General features: G+C 34.6%; 1 protein-coding gene across 5 annotated transcripts in view; it reads left to right on the plus strand.

Annotated features, from left to right (window-relative positions):
• Positions 1 to 24,872, plus strand: part of ec (ubiquitin specific peptidase echinus) — a 158,815-nt gene that overhangs the window by 122,130 nt on the left and 11,813 nt on the right. For 3 of the 5 annotated variants that reach the window (XM_086836652.1, XM_086836651.1, XM_086836653.1), the window contains exon 3: positions 14,622 to 14,714. In XM_086836652.1, the coding sequence (XP_086692778.1) occupies positions 14,622 to 14,714 (93 nt within the window). Of the gene's footprint in view, positions 1 to 6,604; positions 7,458 to 14,621; positions 14,715 to 21,880; positions 22,234 to 24,872 lie in introns of those variants that run through there. The other 2 variants (XM_086836654.1, XM_086836649.1) reach the window with 2 other exon arrangements.

The raw sequence follows: 24,872 nt of genomic DNA on the forward strand, positions 1-24,872 counted from the left end.
ACTTGAATTTCTTCGATGTATATGTATATTCAATTTCTTGGTATAAATCCCTAGTTTCTTCTACCAACCTTCTCCTTATTCTAACTTAAACCATCGTCGATGTGAGTGCCCTGTCGTGGCCAATGTCCAACTTTGGTCATATGCACAATCCATCTATGTATATAGGCATATGTATGTACATCCACACTTACTTAGATGGGCAACGCCAAACTGCAATTGCCAATATGCTTTGGGCCAGAAAAATGGCGCGCAAACTTGGCTAAGCCAAGCTAAGAGACAACACATCGAGCGAGTCAAAGAACAAACAAGCTGGCGTACAAAGTCCAAAAAACTATTTTGGCCTGGGCTAAGGGCCAGCTTTTTAGCTTCTCGACTCTTCGGTGCCTTCGGTTAAGACTCCTCTTGGCCAGCTGAGCTTGATGGCCAGCTCGTGCTAAATTTAGCAGGGACTCGGCAGAGAGGGCCAAAAACATGGCAACATAAACCGTGAAACCAGTTTTGGCCACAGCTCAGCTCAGAAGGCTCCTTTTCCTGGTTACTACTGCCAACTCCTTGGGATCTCCCCTGGGCAGAGGCTCCTCCTCCCCCTCTCTGTCTATCCCTCTGGTTACCCCTTTTACGGAGCAGCACGCGTCCATGTCCATATAGCTTCGTATTTTTTTCACTTTAAAGCCAGGTTTCTTGGCCAGAGCAAGCGGGGATTTGGCTGACGCAGCTCATAAATTTATGTGGCAGTCTTTTGATTGCCTTTATGCTGCCGTTTTTTTGCAACTCGTTTCTCTTTTTTAGCTTCAACACTTGGAAAAAATCTGGTTAAGGAGGCTTGATTTTTGAGAAGTTTTCCCATATTTTGTATCTGAATAATTTGTAAGAAAGTATTAACTTATGTAAATAATTTATACCCTTTCAGGGTATTCTAACTTCAGTCAGAAGCTTGTAAAGCTCAAAGGAGCCATTTCCGACCCTATAAATCGTATATAATCTTGATCAGCATCAACAGGCGAATCTTTTTAGTCATCTTCGGTCAAAAAATTTTTTTTTTCAGAAATTTCCCATTTTTCGGAAAAAAGGAAAGGGGTTACATCATGAAAATTTGCAAAAATCGGCCAAAAATTCACATTTTAAATGGAGTATGCAGTTTTATTAACCTGCTAAAAATTAGCATACTGCCGATTTTCGAATTGAAATTAATGCGTTTTTGGCTTAGTTATGAGATTTTTAAATTTTGATTTGTCGAAAAATTTCATATAAAAATATTGTTAATATCGGTACAAAAATGGTAATGGGCCTTCAGTCAGAAGCTTAAAAGAAAGTGAAGGAGTCATTTCCGACTCCATAAATCATATATATTCTTGATCAGCATCAACAGGCGATTTTATCTGGCTATGTCCCACAAAAATTTATTTTTTTCAAAATTTTGAAAATTTTTTAAGGGGTTACATCGTTAAATTTGTCAAAAATTGGCAAAAAAAATGGAAAAATTCTACATCTTAAACAGAGTATGTAGTATGGTTAACTTAATAAAAACTAACATAAAACAGCTTTCGGAATTAAAATTAATGCATTTTTGGCTAAGTTATGAGATTTTTAAACTTTGATATGTCGAAAAATTTACCAATATTGATTCAAAGAATCCGAATATGAAAAACATTTTCATTTATTTTCTATCTGTAAAATCCCTTATATTCAAATATATTTTTATTAACTAATTTCCTATTTGCAAAATCCTTCAGATTTTTATTAAGAAAAACTTGGTCGAAATATTGTAATATATTTAATTTTGTTTTTCTGTGTACCTTTGCCTGTCTCTGTCTCTGTCTCTGTGGCTTTTCTTCTCTCTTTTTTGGCTCTTTAATTTGTGCACATAAATTGGCGTCATAGTTCCGAAGATATACCCCCTGGTTTGGCCAAGTTTTATCTTTTAAAAAACTTCGGGTAAATAAAAACAGTATAAAAACCAGCTGCTGGCTTTTTATCCTTTTTAAAGTTCAGCTGCAACTTAAGGTCCTGCCAATGCAGATGGTTTTTACCAAAATTGAAACAAGTGGAAAGAGCTTGACAGGCATTATTGGGGTTCCTTTCCTTTTTTTTAGAGCCTTAATTGCAAATGAAATGAGTTGATGAGTTAATGTGTTAATTATAATAATCAGCAGAAGTTTAGCCCTAGGTCGAGAGAGTGGAGATTAATTTTAAATTAAAATAATGAAATATAAAAGAGTGTATTTAATAGTTATTGATATGATAACTTATGTTTAATCCCTTTACTTTGTAAATAAATATACAACAAATACAATAATTTAAGAAATACCTTTTTAACTTTGTAAATAAATACTTTATTTTGAGGTATGAATATTTCTTAGCTAGAGAAATATATTTTACCCTTTTAAATAGTAAATAAAGCCATCGGTTTATTATTTAAAATTTTATTTTTATTTTAGTTCTTAAAGTTTGCAATAGTTTCGGCTTTCCACAGCTTATGCTTTCTAATATCTTTTAGAGAATCGAAGGAGTGCCTAGCTTCAGGCACCCACAAACTTCTCTATTTCTCTCGGCTAACCAATCTCCTCACCAAATCCCCTACTATATATATTTTTATATATATAATTCTTAGCTTATAGCTCCACCTGATCTAAAGCAGGCATAACGAAATGAAACCCAACCAGAGGCTGATTGGGCAATCGGGTAAATGTGGATCAAACTGCCGTGGCGACTGGAGGCGACCTTCCTTTCAGCCACTGCCACGCCCCCTAGGAAAAAATAGCCCCAAACTGCGCCCATTTTCCGGGGCTGGCCTGGCTTTGGTACCGATCATAATGAGCCGTTCTCGTGGAAAATTGCAAATTATGGTTTACGGGTGAAAAAAATCGATGTGAATGCGTCAAGTGATTTCTCAAAGCAGCAAATGAATTTCAAATTTTTACATTTCAATTTAATTAGCCAGAGTAGCCAGCAGCAGCTGCAGGTGCACACACACACACACCTGCAGGAATGCCAAAGTAATTGCCACAATTTGTTGCACGACAAATAACAAGCAACGCAGGCATTTGCAAATAAGAATTATCATAATTGTCAAAAAAGTTTTGTGACTTGAAGCCACTTAAATATGAAGAAATAATTTGTCACATGGAAAGGGAATAAATAATGGAGTTCAAATATTCTACAGAATCATAGATTAATATATAATGGATATATACAAAATTCTATGTGAATCAGTTAAAAACTGGAAAAGTTATAATTTTTTCTTTAAATTTTCCTATTGTTTCTATGACAACTATATATGTATATATATAGTCCACCGATTCCCCATGATCCGATTTATATACCAGTAAAATTATATAGAAGAATAAATCCATAGTTTCATTGAAATGCTCTTAAATTTGTTCCAAAACAAATCTCGCACTCCGGTGCATATGATTCCCAACTGGTTCAAACATCCCCGGAACGAAGTGACTGCTGCCGGCCACGTCTTAGATATGTGTTGTGTTACAAAAGTTACAAGTCATTGTTTACAAGTGTTCAAAGTTAGTAATACATACCTTCTGGTCATAGATACTTACTGATCTTCGTTAATTACAGATCAGATCTTTTATACTTAGTGATCATAGATACCTACTGTTCAGAGTTACTTACGGTTGATAGATACTTACAGATCCTGTAAATTTAATAACATTTACACTTTAAATGTGTATTAAAAGTATGCATAAAACCATTTGATTTTTGCAAACTGAGACAACTATGTATGTCAGTGTCATAGTCGCATACAATTTAATAGAAGTAAACTGTAAAAAGTTTTCCTTTTCTTTAAGTTTATCAAATCTTAAATTGAAGTTCAAAGTATTACCTGCCCTAAATCCTTAATATTTATGTTAATATCATTTTTAATCCCTAAAATGAAAGCTATTTACTTATGGTAAGCGACAGTCAATTTATGACCGATTAATGGTGGTATATTCTCTCCGATTTCAAGCGAAGGCTGAGGCTGGAGAAGATCCCCAAGCCCTAAGCGGCTTTTGGGCATCTCTCGTTCCCCTTTCGAGTTCGTTTTCTGAGTCTTTTGTTTAATGATAAGCTCCCCATATCTTGAAGGCGCGCGCATCTTGGCTTGGCTTCGATTTTCGATTTTTCGTAGTATTTTTTGGCGCGCAATATTCTCGGCTCCTGACTGCCCCGAGTGCCACATAAACAAGACTTCTTCTTCCCTGGAGAAACTGGCCCCCAAAACAAAAGCTGCGAAAATGCAGCTAATGGGCCATGAACCAAGCATAAAAAACAAAAACAAAAACAAAAAACCAAAAACAATGCTGAACCCACAAAAAAAAACAAGAAAATAAGAAGCTGAAAAGAAGATGATAAAGATGCAGTGGCTCAGAAGAAGCCACTTCAGCCTCCGGGTCTCCAGCATCACGACTAGCATATAGCATAAGGCATATAGTATATATATATATATATATATATATATATATATATAGGCCCCCTTAACCCGTTGGCAACCTCAATAACAATATTTTTTGTGTTGTTTACACGCATAAAAAAATGTTTGGGTGAGCTTATGAAATTAAAAAAAAAAATGGATATTTAGAAGAATATATTTAAAAATTAAAAGAAAAAAACGATATTTTTGTAAAAAAAAAAAGAAAGGGGAAAGGTTAACAATTAAATTGATGTACAAAATATACATAATTATATACATAATTTAATATATATTTCTAACATATTATTATATTAATCAGAGAAGGAGTCATTTTCGACCCTATAAATCATATATATTCTTGATCAGCATCAACAGCCAAGTCAATTTAGCTATGTCCGACAAAAATGTAATTTTTTCAAAATTTTGACCATTTTCTAAGGGGTTACATCGTTAAAATTTAAAAATTTTGACAATAAATTGAATTTTTTTACATTTTAAACTGAGTATGCAGATTTATAAACCTAATAAAAACTAGCATAAAACAGTTTGCCGAATTAAATTTAATGTATTTTTAGCAAAGTTATGATATTTTAAAAACTTGATTTGTTTATAAAGTTTACAAAAAAATCTAGATGAATATTGATTTAAAAAAATGAAAATTTTAGGCCTTCATGAGATCATAAAATGCCAAGACAGCATGTATTTGGTTAAAGAAATATACATTCCGATTTGCAATTAAAATCCTACTTTATAAAGGAAACTTTCAAGCCTTTGGAAAGTACCTACAACCTCAAAAAAAAAAAATCTAAAAACTTGAGTTGATGTTAAAAATATGAATTTACTTTTGTTTGTATGAAGTCAATATTATTTTATTTATTTTTTAAGATAAATAAGTGCTTTGAGACTTTATTTTTTGCTGTGTATTTATCGCGTTTCTCTTCGATCTTTTCTGCCTTTTTGGCGGCTGCTGCGAACGCTGCTGCTGCTGCTGCTTGTTGCACGTTGATTTTGGAACGGCGACAACGGCGTACGAAACTCGTTAAGTTGAAGTCTTGAAACGTGTTTTTCGTTTGCCTTCTGCGCCTTCTTTCTCATTTACGTATTTTTCTGTGCCTTTTCTCTACCTTTTTTGTTGTTCGTTTTCTATGCTGCGATCTTAACGTTCGCCATTTTGTTTTCGAGCTTGTTTTCGTTCGAAGCAAGCAGTGCTGGGAGATTTCTGGTTTTTCGTTTGGCTTGAAGCAAGCTCCAACTTGGCTTGCCCTGAAAGTTTATTTGCCGGGCGAATTAAGACGGGCTTGAGAAAAGAGTAAATTTCCTTTTGTCTGAAGGGTAATTTGCTCAGCTTAACTAAGAGATACAGAGAGAGGGAGAGCTTTGCTGAGAGAAGTTCGAACTTCACCAAGTCCTAAAGAGTAAGTCGAAGTTTTTCGAAGTTAAGGAGCTGAGATGATATTTTTTATAATTAAATTTAGAAATGGTACCTTAAAACAAAATCAAACTATATCATATTATAACCCGGAATATAATATTTAAATAATTAAGATGTTCCTATACTTTTCAAAGGTCATTGGATAACTACTAATTTCTCAAATAAGGAAATACATAGGAATAGATAAAAATATGTTTGAATGTCGGCTTTTTGCTTTAGAATTTTCACATAAAAGGCCAGACAAAAATTTTAAAAAACTTTAAGGTAAAAACTAAATTTAAATATATTTATTAAACAAGAGTTTTAAGGCTTTTATTTAGTTTTCTTGTTTAAAAATCGTTCTCGCTTTATCAAGCTGCGCCGAAAAGTAGGCACTGCACTTGCTAAGCCTTTGCTCGAACTCCGAAAATGTCCCAAAGAGCGACGAGAAAATTTCCCATTTGAGCCGCAGTCGAGTTCGAATGAGAGTTTGAAGAATTGTGTGGAAACCAGTGATGCGTGATTATGATCACTCGCTTAAGCTAGATTCTGAACAAAAATAAACTAAATATAAATAAGAAATGCTAAATAACAAGCAAAATGGAAGCAAAAGATATTATAAATCTTTAATTTATTATTATGTTGTATAAACATTTTATGATAATATAAATACTTCGTACATTTTTCCTACAAATTATAATAAATGCTACATGTTGCCTGACGCAAGCTAAACTGCCAACACTGACTTGGGCATAGCCGACTGGTCGAACTGTCTGATTGTTCAGTTGAAAAATAATACTCGTGGCGTACGGTTGCTATAATTTTCCTGCTCGCAACGAAAAACATTTGTGTTTCGTTTGTTTTTTATTTGTTTGTTTATGTTGTTTTTTTAAACTTGCAAAACATTGAGAAGAATGAAACAATTTTGTTTGGTGGAAAGTGCAGCAGTGATAAAAGCAAACTTAAGAGATGAATTACTTTCAAAGATCTCTCTCTCTCTCCCACTCCTCTGAGGGCATCTTTAGAGATGTCTGCTGTGTGTGTGTGTGTGTATGTTGTGCTGTGTGTGAGCGTGACATTAAAGCCAAAACAAAATAATAACTAAGCGAAGAAGAAGAAAAAGTAAAAGAAGAAAAACCGTAACTTAAAGCAAACAGGTGCGAAAAGTACAACAAAAAATATAACAAAAAAAAAAAAAAAGACTCAAGAAGAAGCTCCGATTAAAGTTGCTCAAGAACAACAAGAAAGAGGAACTGAAAAGGGTTGGCATTGCGGCAACTTCCCTTTTGTGCTTCCACTTCCTCTCCATCTTCTTCTGCTTCTGCTGCGGAAGTGGCAAAGGATACCAGCAAGAACAGAAAACAACAAAAAAAAAACATAAATTAAAACATGTGCTAAAAACTAGCAAGTTTAGAGAGGAAAAGCCCACGAAATATGGATACGGTGGCCATTAAAACGTCGCTGCCACATGCCCCTCTAGCGGCACAACAGCAGCAGCAGCAGCAACTTATGTTGCAACAACCTCAACAGCAGCAACAATTACAATTGCAACTGCAACAAACAGCAACAAATGCCACAACAAGTTCGGCCCTCAATGCCAAAAACAATATTGGCGCCTTCTTTCAAACCTGCAAGGTAAGAAAATGCAAGAAAATTCATTGGGAACTTAAAAGAAACTTAAAAATATATAAGAAAAGTTAAGAAAAATTAATAATTCTATATAAAAATGCAATAAAACCTAAATAATCATATGAAAAAATACAACAAACTTAATAAAAACTAATAGATAAATAAATAAATACTACTTAAAACAAAACAACAGCTAATAAAAATGCGAAAAATTATAGGGAACTCAATTGAAAGTAAAGAAAACTTACCAAAAACTAAAGATAAACCAAATAAACCCCAAAGAAAGACAAAAAAATATAAAGAAAAAGTAGAAATAAATAACTAAAAGATGCAGAAACTCTTAAAAACTTAATAAAAAACTTAATAACTAAAGTCAACTCGGCAAAAAACTAAAAAAAACTCTACAAAAACTGCCAAAGAACGAGGTCATTTGGGTTCAAATTTCTGTAGGCACAACCGTAAAAAAGCATTTTCCGAAACTGTCACAAAAAATACCTGCTTTCTGGCTTTTCTATCCCTCTCCCCTTCTCTAATTCCCCAATTCCCTGTTCCCTGTTCTCTATCTCTATTTGGACTTCCCAGAAAAAGTAAGAAATTAAAACGCAACTGCAGTTGACAATAAAAAAGTCACCAAAAATGAGACAATTTCTGTGGGCGCATTTTTTAATTGTCTCTCCCGGAAAAAAAAAATAAATACAAATTCAAAGCAAAGCCAACGAGGCAGAAAGAAAGGTTCTAGGGGAAAGAGAATTTAGGAGAATTTATGAGAATTTAGGGTATATATTAAACACAAGAAATCACAGGTTCATCGTTAGATCATAAAATATATAGAGATTGAAGTAAGGGTAAGGAAAAGATAGAGAAGAAAGTGGGAATATGCCAGGAAAGGGCTTAAGATGAGCCTGCGATCAAGGCAGAGGAGATTACAGACAGGATCAGCTAAGGAGACCCTCAATAAACTGTACAGTGAAACACCAGGAAAAGCTGGAACCTCCTAGAGGCTTATATTAAATAGGAAAATCGAATAACAACAGATTATACAACCTAATATAACCTAATATTAAATAGGAAAAACCAAGAATAAGTTGTGCACAGAAAAATCCCCTTAGGCTTCTTTGAATTTAAACTCTGGAAAATAACTTAAACCCAATTAATCTTTAAGCAATCATTAAAGAAAGTTACCACCATAAAAATATATATACAAATATATAAGAATATATATGAATATGAAAACGATTATAATTTGATGTTAGGATCATCTAATAACAACCAAGATATCATCATCAAGAAGCTGTTGGACATTAAAAGAAAGCAGGGCAACATTGGGAATTAATTCTCTGAAGATTTAATTAAGCTTTGAAGGGGTCAGATCTATGGAAACCAAGGTGCTGTCGGAACTGTCATCTTGATGACTCCCTGAAGTTGTCATGTTGATCATGTAATGGACCTTACCCAACCCCCTTTGGAAGAAACATCACCCGAAAGTTAAGACCCGTGAAAAGACAAACACAAGAAAAATAAAAATAATAATAAACAAGGCGAAAAGTGAAGCATTTATAAGTCGAGCGACCAGTTCCATTTACGCCTCTTGCATAATCCACAAAAAAATGTTGGTGCCAGTCCAGAGACTATAACTACGCCTATTTATGATTACAGAGAAAGAAAATCTGGCTTAAAATATGAAAGGAAATATAAATAATATATAACATATTATAATATATATATAATATATTAATAAATGCCTCCGCTTATTCAATTTACTGGGAAAAAACATAAGAAAATTGAAGCATAACTATGAAAGTAAATATGAATATAAAATATAAAATTAAAATAAAATATAAAATAAAATACATAAAAAATATTCCTTTAAAAATATAAAAATAAATAAAAAAAATATACAAAAATATATCGTTATACATAAAATATAATTATAAATGCCTCTCCGCTTATTCAATTTACTGGGAAACAAAATTGAAGCATAACTAAGAAAGTAAATAAGAACATAAAATATAAATATATAAATATATATCTTTAATAATATGAAAATACATAAAAAATATATATAAAAAAAATTAAAAAATTCAAAATTGAAAAATATAATAATAATATAATAAATATAATAAGCTCCCGCCTCTTTTAATTTCTTTTACAGAGCAAGCTTAAGCTTAGCTTTGAAAATAAATAGAAATATAATTTGATTATTATTTATATATTTATGTTATTTTGTGGTATAATTTTATATTTTTATAGTTAAAAAGATTACTTAAATGCCTAAATTATAAATTATTATTTAAATATAATAGCCCTTTGCCCAGCCTGATTTATGAGTAAATTTTAAGCATACATCATTAATTTGTTGATGCAATTTAACTTATTATATTGATACATTTCAATTTATCCCTATATAAGGTTCATATTTTCTATCTGTACTGTAGTTTCTGTTTTATTATTTATAGTTTTCTTCTATATTGTATTACTTGTAAATTTATGACAATCGTTGCACAAGTGCGAGGGTTGATCGATGGTGTTGTGCCTGTCTCTCAGCGGGTGCACCACTTGAGATCAGATCGAACGAAGCCCGAGATGGATATGGGTTTCCTGGTTTCAGTTTGGGTTTGGGTTAATTTTGGTTCCTTTTTTTTGTTTTTGGTTGTTGTGTTCCTGCTCCGAGCGTGACACAATAATGCTGGGATGTGGGTTAAGGGACAAAGGGCCCGGCAAATACTACCTGCAGCCAGCTCTATCTTTGCTTCTACCTGTCACGGCTTCCCTGGCATTGTAGTGTAATGTGTGTTTATCCTGGGAAATATCTAAAACTGTTGCTATTACCAGGCCTCCTCTCTCTCTCTCTCGTTAAACATTTCGCTTTAATTTAATTGAATTTTCCAACGCCGACGTGCTCTTGTTGCCTTTCAGCCTAACTTAATTATGTCAGCCAGCCAGCAAGCATTAACCCCAGCGTGCCGCAATTGTTTTACGCTCCGCTAAGAGACTCGACTCACACGGGTTAAGGTGTACCACAATATGTAGTATCCGCGGAAGTGATACAAGGCACAAAATAAAGCAAAAACAAACTCACACATTTCACATTTATTTCCATTGAAATTCCTCACATAAAACTCACAGACACCCATCGTATGCTAATCAATTCGAATGAGGCTGCGCCATCGGTTCGATCCGGTAAATGGGGGGAGTTTGGGGTCCATATACCTATAGGTATTATCATATACACAGGGAGGAAATTTCCATTTTATTGGAGGGAATAATATATAAGAAATTATAAAGATGTTGGTAAATATTAATAAAAATTTATAAACCAAGTTTAGGGATGCTTTGGATATCATTTTAATATCAAGGAGTCATTTCCGACCCTATAAAGCATATATATTCTTCATCAGCATCAACAGCTTAATCGTTCTAGACATATCCTGTTGAAAAATACATTTTTTTAATTTTTTTCAAAAATTGAAAATATTATAAGGGGTTACATCATGAAAATTTGCAAAAATTGGCCAAAAATTTACATTTTAAATTGAGTATGCAGTTTTATTAACCTGCTAAAAATTAACATACTGCCGCTTTCCGAATTGAAATTAATGCGTTTTTGGCTTAGTTATGAGATTTTTAAAATTTGATTTGTCGAAAAATTTCATATAAAAATATTGTTAATATCGGTACAAAAATGGTAATGGGCCTTCAGTCAGAAGCTTAAAAGAAAGTGAAGGAGTCATTTCCGACCCTATAAATCATATATATTCTTGATCAGCATCTACAGGGCTTTCTTTCTAGCTTTATCCGGCCGAAAAATTTTTTTTCCGAAATTTCCCATTTTTCGGAAAAAAAGAAAAGGGGTTACATCATGAAAATTTGCAAAAATCGGGCAAAAATTCACTTTTTAAATGGAGTATGCAGTTTTATAAACCTGCTAAAAATTAGCATACTGCCGCTTTCCGAATTGAAATTGATGCATTTTTGGCGAAGTTATAAACTTTGAAAAACTTTAATTTGATCAAAAAATCAAATATTTTTCTGCCAGATTCGAAGTCAAGTTGGCTACTACTAATATTATTTAATATTTATTTATTCTTCTTTTTTTACTACTGTACTATACATAATATTTTTGTTTTGTGTAGCAAGTACCTCTTGGAATTCCAAGCTTCTAATATTTTTCCCAGTGCCTCAGGTGGCCAACACAGCAGCAAGCAAATATGCGCAGCTGCGGCGATCGAAGGCATCAGAAATCACAAAAAAAAAGAAAAAATCAGATATCGGAAATCTGAAAAATCCCAATAAGTTTGTTGCTAGCCAGCAGCAAGAAAAACACTCGAAGTCGGAGCAACAGGTTGGTGGTGGGGCCGAGAGGGCTTCGAGTTGAGCATAAATTATGATCAAAGTTAAAATATTTTTTTTTGTTCAATTTATCCGCTGCTTCTTTTTCTTCGTGGCCGACTTATCGCTTTGAAGGGAAATTTTTGGGCATTTTATTGAGTATTTTTTTTCTGTTGGCTGGTTTTCGGTTGGGTTTTATCGTAACTTTCACAAAGCAACAGCATTTTTACGAAAGGAAAATGCAAAGAAAATGTTGTACTTATTTTCCTGGTTAGCCTTAGTTCTTTGGCTTTATCTGTGATATTTCGATTATTTTTACTTTTATTTCCTCTACTTGCTGGCCCACTAAGCCCCTTTTGAGCTTATGTAACCAACAATGATGAATCTCTTGCCAAGTCATGGCCAAAAAAAGAGCCAACAAATCGGTTTGAAACATCTACAAAATGCGGGAGAAGAGGAGGGCTAAATTGTGCAAAAAAATAGATTTTGAAACCAAAGGGAATCACAAATTTAAAAGGAAGAGGGAGAGTTTACATAGGTTTTTGTAGGAGAAGATTTGTAGATTTGTATAAGGGATTGTTTTTAGGAACAAAATGAAGATTTTTAGAGTTTATTTTAAGGTTTTAATGGGTTCAAAATGAAGTGTCGGTAAAAGTTAAAATAATATTTATATATTTATATATATTCAAATAATAAAAGAGCTATTAATTGTGCAAAAAATGTGACAAAGAAACATTTTCATAAGGGATTATTGAAGAAGCAGATTTTTATACTTTAATTTTGTGTTTTATTTTAATAAAACATTATTTTTGTGAAGCTTTAAACAAGACAGTTCTAATATAAAGTAAGCCTAAATTAAAATATATATATTTGCTAGCTAAGAAAGTCTTTAAAAATAACACAATAGCACTAGTTAGACCCAAGTTAATTTTATTTTTTTTTTAATTAATTATATTTATTGTCGCCGGAACCGTTCAGAGCCATTAAAATATAACCAGACCTTTAGGATATGGGAGGGAAAATATGGTACATATGGTATATGGGCTTAGATTAGATGCCAAAGTAAAACCCATTTCTTAGTAACCTTTTAGCCCAAATAATTGGGCTAACCAAGCTATGGTTTATCACCTGTCTTAAAACCATAACTTGGCAATAAAAAAACAAAAAACAAATTAATGGCCAGTTAGCCACTGGACACCCACCATGTTTGACCGAATAATAAACGTGGTTGCACTTCCGCTGGAGCAACACGTGGGTCGTGAGCCTCCCACATTTTGGCCGAATAAAACTTATAAATTTGTAAATTAATTAAAGCCAAGTGTGGGCTGCAAGTGGGCGTGGCTGTATCAGTAGCTTCAGTAGCACGTGCTATGTTATGATAGAAAAAAAACAGAAGCAGAAGGGAAACAAGTGGAGGAAGTGGGAAAAACAAATAGAGAATAGGGAGAGAAAAAACAAGACTCCACTAATGACTTCCTATTTTGGCTGAACTTGTCAATTTGAGTCTTTGGACATCGATGGAACCGGGAATTAATTGGCTTACAAAATGCCCAAAAAAAGAAGGCAGGAAATCATTTCCCCTAAAAGACGTTATGTATCTTAAAGTATTTCTTTTTCTCGGTGTAGGTTCTTTATGTCTTAGCCTGTAAAGGGAAGTTTTTCCAAGTTCAAAGTTCTTTTATGTTTACTTTTTCTGAGGATTTTTTAGCCTGACTTGGTTTAAACCTATCTTTTGCCTTTTTTTACATATTCCTGTCAAACTTAACGCCTTGTTTTTAGCACCTTAAGTTAAGAGCTTATCGATAAAGGGTTCTCCCAATTCTACTCCGCCTTTTTCTCCCCCACTTGTAGTAGATTTTCCTTAATTTCCCAGCTGCCTTTTCAAAGTTTCCTCCACAATTTTCGGCTTTAGTATACATACACACATCTGTGGTCAGTTTGGGGGATTTTTTTCGTATTTTTTTGGCTGGCCAGGCATTTCTTTTTTTTTCACAGACACACAAAAAACAGGCTCGTGCTGAAAGCTGTGCAGCTGGGATCCCATCAGATTTAGCTTGATGCCTTGCCTAGGTTTTCTAACTGCTTCACAAAACTGGTTTTCTGTATTTCGATGTTCGATTTTTATTTTTCGGGGAATTGCTCCAAATTGAATGGTACTTTTCGGACATTAGATCGAACGACGGCGGCGGGGCTTTCACTAGACATAATAATTACAGGCCTTGGAAGGGCCTAATTGATAGATCCATCCATCCATCCAGAGAGTGGAGGGAGGTAGGGGGCAAGCCATGATTCATGCCAGATGAACTCTGACTTCGAAAACGAAACGAAGCCAAGCGGCGGAATACAAAAAAAAAGGCCGCCAAAAATTAAGCTGGCCAAGAGAGCTAACCGGAGAGAGACGAGAGACGGGTTTTCCAGTCTGTCCAAAATGCACGGCAAAAAATAAGAGGCTTAAATTATATAGATTTTCGTTAGAGCAGCAGACCAGTCTCCGTCTTCGTCTCAGTCTCAGGCAAGTCTGGGAGCTTGCCAAGATCTTGGGCTTTAGCCTTTTGTTTTTGGCATTTTGCAGCTTTGTGGCCAAGCACGAAACTGGTTTTATACCAAATACCCGTTTTGTGGCGCGACTTTTTGGCCAAGTCTGGACTCTTGGGCTCTCTTGAGCCTTTGTCTCCGATCTTTGGCAAGATGGCGTCGTCTGGTAACTGGTTTTCCAGTCGCTCTTTTGTTATACACACATCTCTGAGATTTCTCACCTTGCCTCACGTCTCTCTCTCTCTCTCTCTCGCACTCATGCTCTTATACACAGTCTAACTCTCTCTCTCTCTTTCCCCCTTGCAGGTCTTGTGGCACTTGGACGCCTTTCGACGATCGTTTCGCGGCCTAAATCAACACGTTTGCGGTGGCCAAGACTGTATCTTTTGCGCTCTAAAGGTAAGTTCGAAAAACGATATACAAGCTGGTTAGCAGAGACAGCAACCTACAGTAGATCGACTGAGAACAGTTTTGGTTTTCGAAGTTTTAAAGTTTAGCAAGAAAATGAAAATGAAATTTAGATTTCAAGTAATAAGAAGAAATATTAAATCAAGGAAATAAATACGTTTAAATTGAATACCAAAATATATATCCAAAATCTGGATTATTATCAAAAAATATTTAATTCCTTTGTATTTTATTTAATTAATCATAATCATACATTTATTTCATAAGCATTTAATTTTAAATAACTAAAAGCTACAGTTAAAATCATAACAATAACACCAGATTACTTTATAAATAAAGTGGGGAATATAATAAATACTTAAATATTTGAAAAATATATATTTTATAAGAAGAACTTATCTAAGCTTCTATATATATTGTATTTATACTTGAGCCTGTAAACGCTGAGCAGCCCTAATTGGTTAATTTATGAATTATTTTATTACCAACTAACTCAATAATTATAAAACTTAATTTTCTATATAAACCAAGATTTTATTATTAAATATTAACAATTTTGGCTTGCAACTTCGAATTTCGAATAAACAAAAAATGCAGCATGGTTTTAGGCAGCCAGACAGCGATAGTTCCAAAAGATGCCAAAGGCTTTTGCATAGGTGGCGCTAGACGAAAGTGGGGATGCTTGGGAGAGGGCAATGAACATAAGTTTTAAAGTTGTCCCACTATTAATATAGTAATAAATAAATAAGGGAATATTTTAACACCATTGCTATTGGGTATTATAGTTTCAGTCAGCAGCTAAAAACTAAGTGAAGGAGTCATTTCCGACCCTATAAATCATATATATTCTTGATCAGCATCAACAGCTGAATCGTTCTAGACAAGTTCGGTAAACAATAAAATTTTGAAATTTTTTGAAAATTTTATAAGGGGTTACATCGTTAAAATGATCAAAATTTGACAAAAATTTTATTTTTCTAAAATTTTAATCTGAGTATGCAGATTTATAGGCGTATTAGAAACAAGCATAGAGCAGCTTTCCGAATTGAAATTAATGCAGTTTTGGCTTAGTTATGAGTTTTTTAATTTGTTCATTTTTGGAAAAAAATTTCATATAAAAATCTCGATAATATTGATTCAAGGGAATTTAAGCTTAGTTTTATTTGATTGCCGAATTAGTTCTATAATTTAATTGCAAACTGCCAGAGCTTGAACTTCGCAAAGTTGGTTTCCTTTCTTTAATTTTTTAATATTAAAAACAAGATTAACATCCACTTGGAAATAAAAATTATCCTTTTCTTTCTTGACAGTTGCAGTATTTACTATGATTCTCTTAAGTTGTGCACAAATTTAAAATATAATACAAATACATTTCTGCATAAAAACATATAAACATACATATAAAGAAAACCCCAAGCTAAAGTCAAAACCTAAGCTGAATCATCATGTTTTTTCACACACTGTCTTCATGTCCTTGTCCCTGTCAGCTGTTCAAGTGCTCCTTTGTTTTGGTATTCCTTCTTTTTTCTTAATTTTCCATTATATATTTCCTTCAATTTTCATTTTCCCACCGATCGGATAGGAAAATCCAAGCATAAATCCAGGCAATCCCCGAAATGCAACATTATTCTCGCTGTCCTACCTGACCTGAGCAGCAACATCAGGTTCACACCCCCTCCACAAGGGGTTTTTCACAAACGGTTTTCCACCGGTTTTCCGCCTGCTTTCCACATGTTCACCGTTCGCCTGTCCAGAACCTTTTTGGTGTGGTTGGTGGTGAGATCCTGGGCCAGGATAATGCCAGGTTCAACCGGCAACCCCGATCCTGTGTTGCGTGACGTTCGAGCTCCTGACCCTTTTAATTGCGACCCATTTGTCCTGTTCTCACCTCGTTAAAACATAAATTAAGTCAGAAGTCACTGCACAATTATGCAAATGGATTTTAAGACTATAAATTAGGAGAGTAACTAAAATAATTTAAAGTATATATAGGATTTTTAGCGGGGTTTTACTTGATATTAGAGCTTAACAGTGGGAAATTCGTTAGAAAATGGTGAATACATCCGACTTGGGCTTTGAATTGAAGTATTTTAGTAAGGATATATATTTATATATGTTATATATATATATATATAATGTTTTACCAGTTTTTGGATTTTGACCTTTAAATTATATCAAATTTTATATAATATCTTAAATTATACATATGCTAGCAAATGTATATTTCCATCTTGATCTCTTGGGCTTCAAATTATATATTAAGTTCTATAAATTGTTGCACCATTTTTTGTTGATTGAATTCTATATTATATTACATTTTTTATAATATCTTAAATTATACATATACTAGAAAATATAATATATTTCTTTAAAGAATTGCCTCAAAAGAATTGTAACAAGAAATTAATAACTAATTCGTTCGAGTTTCCCAAAAAATCAAGTCATGGTCTTTAACCAATATGCAAAATCATGAAAACTAAGGAAAAACTGTATAGAGAAAAGCCGAGTGATCCCCCATACTCTCTCTCTCTCTCTCTCCAAACAGGGGGGATCCTCACAAACCAGACCCGAGGATAATGATCATCTTCATCATCATGATCATCATCATTAGCAGGGTCTTCGTTATGGTCAGCATAAAGATTGAGGAGGAGGAGGAGACTATATCTTCTTCTGGCTTCGTGTTAGGCCGCGGGCAAGCGACAAACTCGTGACGTTCCGGAAAAACTCTGAGCAACGGCAAGAAAAAGAAAAGAAAAGAGACAAAAGCCTCTAAGCGGGACTGTACTTTTCGAAACAGGGTGTTCACTGCCACACACAATGCGCGTTCTCACTGTCTCTCTCTCTCTCTCTCTCTCTCGATGAGCTCTTGCCTCTCACTCTTTTGAGAACTCTTCAAACATTGATGACGTCGTCGCCGTGGAAAGTGTTGGGTTTGTTTTTGTTTTGACTGGAGTACACCTTGAAGACGAGTTTGTTGGGAAGAAGAGGGAATCCATGGCAACCATGGTAGGGTTGCCTTTGTCTTGTATGTTTTTCCTCTTTTTTTTTTGCATTAATTATGCCGGCGTTCTCCACCTTGAGTTCTAAATTAATTTTTCTTACAACCTGCAACTTGTATAACCCTCCACCATGCATGAACCCACCATTCATTTCCCGCGGGAAGACGTCGCCTATTTAATTATGAAAATCGTCGAAGACATTGGCCTTTTTGGGCTGGGAAACTCCCACGATTGCGATCGCATTTTGACCAGGCGTTCAGGCCTTCCCCACGCTTTGTGGCCACTGGAGGGTTAAGAATGGGCCAACTGAGACACCTTACCTTCTCCTTCTCGGCCAAGAAGAATCGTCTCCGACGGAGCCCGCCCTCGGTTATGCCTCAATGCACAATTCCCATTAGGGAACGTTTTTCACGAAAAATCACTCTCATCCGCTACAGAAAATAAATACGAAAAATAAAATAAAACCCCGGTGGCAGGGGAAAATGTGATTAGTGACAAGGACAAAGTCATTAAGACAATGGTCCACTCTCTCTCTCTACACGGAAAAGCCTCATTCACGAGGTCTAGACCACATTTTAAGGACGAGATCAGCGCACACAGAATTGGTAATAAAAGGAAATTTCCAAGGGCTAGACTTTTGTCTATATATATTTTATTTAATTGTTTTTAAATGGTTTGTTTATTGCTTATAGGGTGGGTTTTTTGAATATGTTTAAGGCAATAATTAGGCTTAAAAATAATACAAATAAATAAATAAATAAGTTAATAAACAAACTGAAGATATAAACAATGTCCTGTAGCATTTTCCTATACATTTTCATATATTATTTTATATATTTTTATTCAAAGTTTTTCTATATTATGATATGGTATTAGGACACTAAATTTTTATATATTTTCCATACCAATTATGATTATATTTTGAATCTACATAATAGCTTTTATTTCTCAAAGATTTTACATCATCTCAAAGACTAGGATTTTTCTCTCTCTGCACTATCCTATCAGAACTCCAAGTTTTAAGCTCTGTTTGCTTTTCGAGAGTATCTCCAGACTATCTCCAGATACTCCAGATTTTTTTCAGGCCCTAATCTCAAATGGATCTAAGTAAATGCAAACAAACAAATTGTTCGAGTGCATAGTCCTCAAGGGTTTCTTTTCGGGGTCTCTTTGTTTGTCCAGCGCAGGGCCCATAAAATAAAAATGAAATTAACATGAACAGAGGTAGGATTGCATAGTAGGTACATATAGAGATATATTCAGTATATAAACATATATATATATAGACACGATATGGGCTGGGCACGAGCGTGAAGGCGTTACAGGTGCTAATGGGAACCAGGCAGCTCCTTGGCGTAACCATAAAGTCCCCAAGAGATCTCCATCAGAGCAGCATTTTTCTTTCTTTATTTTTAGCATGATTCACTCTGCTTTTTGGCCAAGTTAAAATGGAAAAAAAAACCCAGTTACTCCCATCCATGGCTGGGGCTTTAATTTTGTCAAGTTTTTTTTTTATAGTTGTTTATCTCTTGAATTTATGCGACATTCGACGTGCGACTTGAAGGTTTTTTCTGCTGAGTTTTTGAGCTTTTTATTTTATTTCTTATATTTTGTAAAAATGAAATGCAGCACCCATTAATTATTGAATAGTTTTGTTAATCACTTTCTTGATTTGTTTCTCTACCTATATTTCTTTTTCTTTATTTCATATTTTGTTGGTTAATTTTTCAGTTGACATATTAGAGAAAGAGAACTCGCCGGGTTCATCCATCAAAGAGTGACTTGGCCTTTGTGTTTAGTATCCAATTTCCAGTCTCAAGCTTTAAAGGTTGATTGATCAGTGTTCTGACTACACAAAGAAGATATATCAAATGGAGGTTTTACAGTTTGAAGCTTTATAGGTTTTTATACCTTTACAGGGTATTATATTATCAGTCAGCAGCTTAAAAATCTGTGAAGAACTCATTTCCGATCCTATAAATCATATATATTCTTGATCAGCATTAACAGGCGAATCTTTTTAACCATATCCGGCCGAAAAAAAACTTGTTCAGAAATTTCCCATTTTTCGGAAAAAAGGAAAGGGGTTACATCATGAAAATTTGCAAAAATCGGCCACAAATTCACTTTTTAAATGGAGTATGCAGTTTTATTAACCTGCTAAAAATTAGCATACTGCCGATTTCCGAATTGAAATTGATGCATTTTTGGTTAGTTATGAGTTTTTAAAACTTTGAAAAATAGGAAAAATCTGTAATTTTTTACTTGCAAATATTTTCGATATCGATATGATCGATTTCCGATTTGATTCTTGTGCAAATATTAAGACCTTTCACTGCTGTGCATCTCTGTGTGCAATTGATTTAAGACCCATCAAGCAATCAATCAATTGGCATGAGTCATCTCCATTTAACCCTTTCCTCCAGTCTTGAGTCATGGAAATTGTGGCGGGTGTCGAGCATAAAAAAGCATGTATAAAAAAGAAGAAAAAAACCCGAGAAGAAACCCAGCGAAGAAAGACAAGGCGGCATTCTTCTTAATTCGGAGAAGAGAAGATCAGGGAGACGAAGAGCTGAGCAGAGTTGGGGGATAAAAAAAGAAGATTGTGGTGCAGCATCTTTATGAGCCGATAAACCGAACTGGAACGTGTCTTGCATTTACCATTTCATTTCATTTTCTTTTCACTCACCCGCAACACAGATAAACCCAAAAATTTGTCTTTCATTTTGTTTTTTTGGGGGGTTACTCTGGGGTTATTTTCTGGGGTTTCTTGAGTTTATTTTTGTGTGTTTTGTGGGTGAAGCAACTGTATCTGTATCTAGAGATGCTTGATTTAATTATCTTTAAATTAGAGTAGAAATGGGAGACATTTCTGTGGGGCTAGATAGATTATTTAGAAATTTTATACTTTTATTGTAAAGGGTAAAAAGGAAACAGAACTATTAATTGGGAAATTGTAATTAGTAATTAGAAGCTAACATATTTTAAGGAGTTTTGTTTTTTAATCTTAAAAGGGAATAGTAAGTAATAGGAACTGGTAAATATTATTTACTAGTTATTATTTACTAGTTGTTATTTACTGGTAATTATTTACTAGTTTTTATTTACTAGTTATTATTTACTAGTTATTATTTACTAGTTATTATTTACTGGTTATTATTTACTGGTTATTATTTACTGGTTATAATTTACTGGTTATTATTTACTAGTTATTATTTACTGGTTATTATTTACTGGTTATTATTTACAGGTTATTATTTACTAGTTATTATTTACTAGTTATTATTTACTAGTTATTATTTACTAGTTATTATTAACTGGTTATTATTTACTAGTTATGATTTACTAGTTATTATTTACTGGTTATTATTTACTGGTTATTATTTACTAGTTATTATTTACTAGTTATTATTTACTAGTTATTATTTACTGGTATTTATTTACTAGTTATTATTTACTAGTTACTAGTATTTTAACTTATACAGAGTTTAATCCACTTTACAAGACCTCTTTCTTTATTTTTCTGATACCCCAATTTTTCCCTGTGTTTTTATTGAAGGTTCAATTTCTTATGATTTTCGCTGGAATTGCTGGGTTTTTTTGGATTTCTTTCTTAGGTTGATCAAGCAGACTGACTCATAAAATGAAGCTAAAGAGACCTAGAGTCCCCAAAGACTCCATTTATCTAAGAGTATTATTATTTTTGTTGGATTAAGATGATGATTTCCTTTGAAACAGGGTGCTTAGAGTTTAAAAATCACGACAGAGAATCCAGAGAGAGAGAGAGAGACTCCTGCTTACCTGCTCGTCCAAGACGTTTACCTGTTTTCTGGCCCACAACAAGGTACAAGATATACTCCCCCGTTTGGGTTTGCATTTGGATATTCAGTTTGGTTTTTTTGGGTTTGCTCAGGTGAGTTGAGTGTTTCCCCTGCTGCTGCCAGTTTTGCTGCTGTTTTGTTGATATAACCCGAAACCGACGACGAAACCGAAGCCCAGAACCTGAGTCTCTCGTTCATTCGTTCCCCTGGAAACCAGTTTCTCTCTTTCTCCGAGTTTCTCAGTTCCAGTCTCAGTCTCTCTCTATCTCTCTCTCTCTCTGCCTCTCTCTCACTCTCTGGAAAGAGCTGTGGGCTTGGGTCTCTGGCCAAAACGAGTTTCAGTTGCGAGCCAAAACCTATACAGTGCAGACGTGTTTCTTCGCAGTCGTTTCTTCCCTTTCCCGTTTTCTTCTAAGAAAATCTGCAATCGCAGCTTCTGTGAGAAAGAGAGATAGAAAGAGATTCTTCCCGCGCGCGGCAAATAAAGAACGCTGATCCCAGTACTATATATATATACATATATATTTTTTTCCAAGTGCCTTGCAAAAGTTTACAAACCACAAACAGACTTGTTTGATTGGCAACAAAAAAAGTGCAAAAAGTTGTCTAAAAAAAATACAGAAAATAACCATTGAATTGGATTTATCAAACCCCGATCTCTGCGCATGTGGAATATATATCTTTGTTGGCGTAAGTTGAGAATTGGAGTTAAGTGTCTTTTTTGGCCAGTATTTCGGGAGGCTTAAAGCAGCTCAACAAAGCTACCAGTTTATGTGTTTTCTTCCCGAAGCTTATTGATTCTATAATTTAGATATATTCATCTTCGGATCTTGCTGACCATGCGGGTCTTGTTAACTTGTTTCGCTGTTTATGCTGGCCTTTTGTGTGAGGAGATCTCTTTTGGTATGTAAATGCCAGGGACAGAAACCTGTAGCCAGGCAGGTCACACAGTAGGCACTCGCTATGACGGAGACTGAGACTGCTTAATGCCAATGCATTTATGCGGCTTATTAAAGATTAATCTGAGCAAGGCACGCAGCAGAAGCCACTTGTATTTCCCTAGGGAAAGTCCATTGGAATCACGCGATGTCTTCTAGCATTTAAGTGCAATTTCTTGGCTCCCCTGGAAGAGTAATGCTTGGGTTGCTTGGTTCTTTCAATTTGCATGGGAAGACACTCCTTTAATTGAAATGCAAGGAGAGTTTTGTTGCCGCTCCCCCCTTTGAGTTTGTCACCTCAACCCCACCACCATCATCATCGTCATTACCATTCTTGTGATCATCTTGAGAGAGCCATCGATAGGGCCAGGCCAGTTCTTTCTTGGCCAAGTCGGCATATTTATGGCTAATTCTGAGTCCAACGCAACGCATGTCTGGCATATGTAAATATTTAACAGAAAAATTCAAGTTGGGGATCAGCCTTTTGCTTGGCACTCGACTCACGTGCGCCGTGGCAGGTTTACACTGAGAAATATATCTCGGAATACAAAATGGTAATAAGCTATAATGATAGCTCATTATGCTGACATAACTTTCAGCTAAATTTTAGTGCCACAAATATTCATTTTAAAGGCACGTCTGCCTGGCGATTAGTTAGTTCTTTGTTTAAGTTTTTGGTAAACAAAACGTGACTTGAGCTTCCTTTTTTGGAGGGGTTTACTTATTAAAGATATGTTATATATGGCAAATATTTTATAAAGTTTAAGAGTAAACATAAATATTTATTCAAAATTTATAGAGACTGCTTTCTCTATCAAAAAATCTGACTTTAGAGAATGCATATTTAATTAGTTTAGTGAAAGCAAAGCTGTTTCTTCTTGGAAATACAACATAAAATATATACAAAATATAAGGAAGATACCATATTTTTCGAGCAGTGTCTAAGACTGTCTCATTTATCTAACTTACAACGCCGCTGGATGCCTCTTTCTCTCTCTCCCCTGGAGGCATCTTTTGTGTGTGGCAAGTTGCAGGTTGCAGGTTGCAGGTTGCAGGTTGCACGTGTGTTGTTCCCACATTCTTACCTGCCGTGCAGTTTTTACCTTTTCTTTTTGTATACTGTTTTTTTGTTTTTGTGTCTTGCAATCTAAAGAAAAATCTGCTGCAAAATCTGGCATCTTCAGGTAGTACTTCTTACTTGGCAGTACTTGCACTTTGGCTGAGAAAAAGGTCAGTTCTTTTGGCTTTTGTCTGTCGACTGTAATTGCGGAAGCGTTGCCCATAAAATTCTGTTAACAATTAAGAGCCGTAAATCATGGAAAAAAAAGTATATGTATAAAAGCAGCTAAAAAAAAAGAAAATATAATATGAAAAAACAACAAGAGACAGAAGCTGGTAGCATTAATAATAATAAATGAAAACATTTATGTGGCTGCAGGCCAGTTTGTTAACTTGTTTTGCATTTTGAGAGCCGGAGCTAAGCAGCCTCACACGAGCTGTATCTCAAGCTTTGAAGCTGTATCTGTATCTGTATCTGTATCTGTATCTGTATCTGTATCTGTATCTGTATCTGTATCTATCTCTCTTGGCTTTTGAGGTGTGCAAAGATCTATAAATAGTGGCGGTCTCAAGGACTGCCAGTTCCCCGAGTCTGGCAAATCAAAAAAAAAAAAGCCAAAACTCGAAAACATGAACCACAAAACTGGCAAGATTTGTCACTATTAATATTATGTATAATATTTATAATTTTAATACAAAGAATCCAAGTTAAAGCTGCTTGAATTTTCACAAAAAATCCTCATCATTTGTGGCTTGCAACTTCGCAACTTAACGATCTGTATCTGTTTTCTTTTCATTTGGCCAAAATAATTGACCAATTGCCTGGCTAATTGCATGGCCTAAATGATTCGCCAACTGACCAGATCCCAGCTCCCTTTTGTGCTCCCAAAATTGGTAATTAAAGAGCGTGACTCTCGGTCTCTGTAACCAAAACTAATTAGCATGCAACTGTTTTGTCCATTGAATGGACAATTAAATATGTTAAAAAATAAGCAAGTGCAGGCTGGGGAAAAACAATTAGGAAATCACTCTGTTTTTCCTCCCTTTCCATTTCCCCATTCTCCCCCTCCCCCCACCTGCTTGCTGACCAACTTCCGCTCGCCAACAACAAAGTTGTGTCGGCTTTTCCGCTTATTAAACATTTTATTTTTTTATGTTCAGAAGGCGGCGCACCTAGCATTTTCCGCTGGTCATAAAGCCCAGAAATGTCACACAAAAATATATACATATATAAAAATAAATACAAATAGTGCACTTGGTTTTAGGTAGAACTTTGTGTGTGGCTTTTTTATGGGTATTTTATTTTTTGTTGTGTTTAGTGTGTGTTTTGTG

This window comes from Drosophila serrata, unplaced genomic scaffold, assembly GCF_035046125.1.
Source record: "Drosophila serrata isolate PLE 108 unplaced genomic scaffold, ASM3504612v1 contig_292, whole genome shotgun sequence".
In the NCBI taxonomy this organism is placed as follows: domain Eukaryota; kingdom Metazoa; phylum Arthropoda; class Insecta; order Diptera; family Drosophilidae; genus Drosophila; species Drosophila serrata.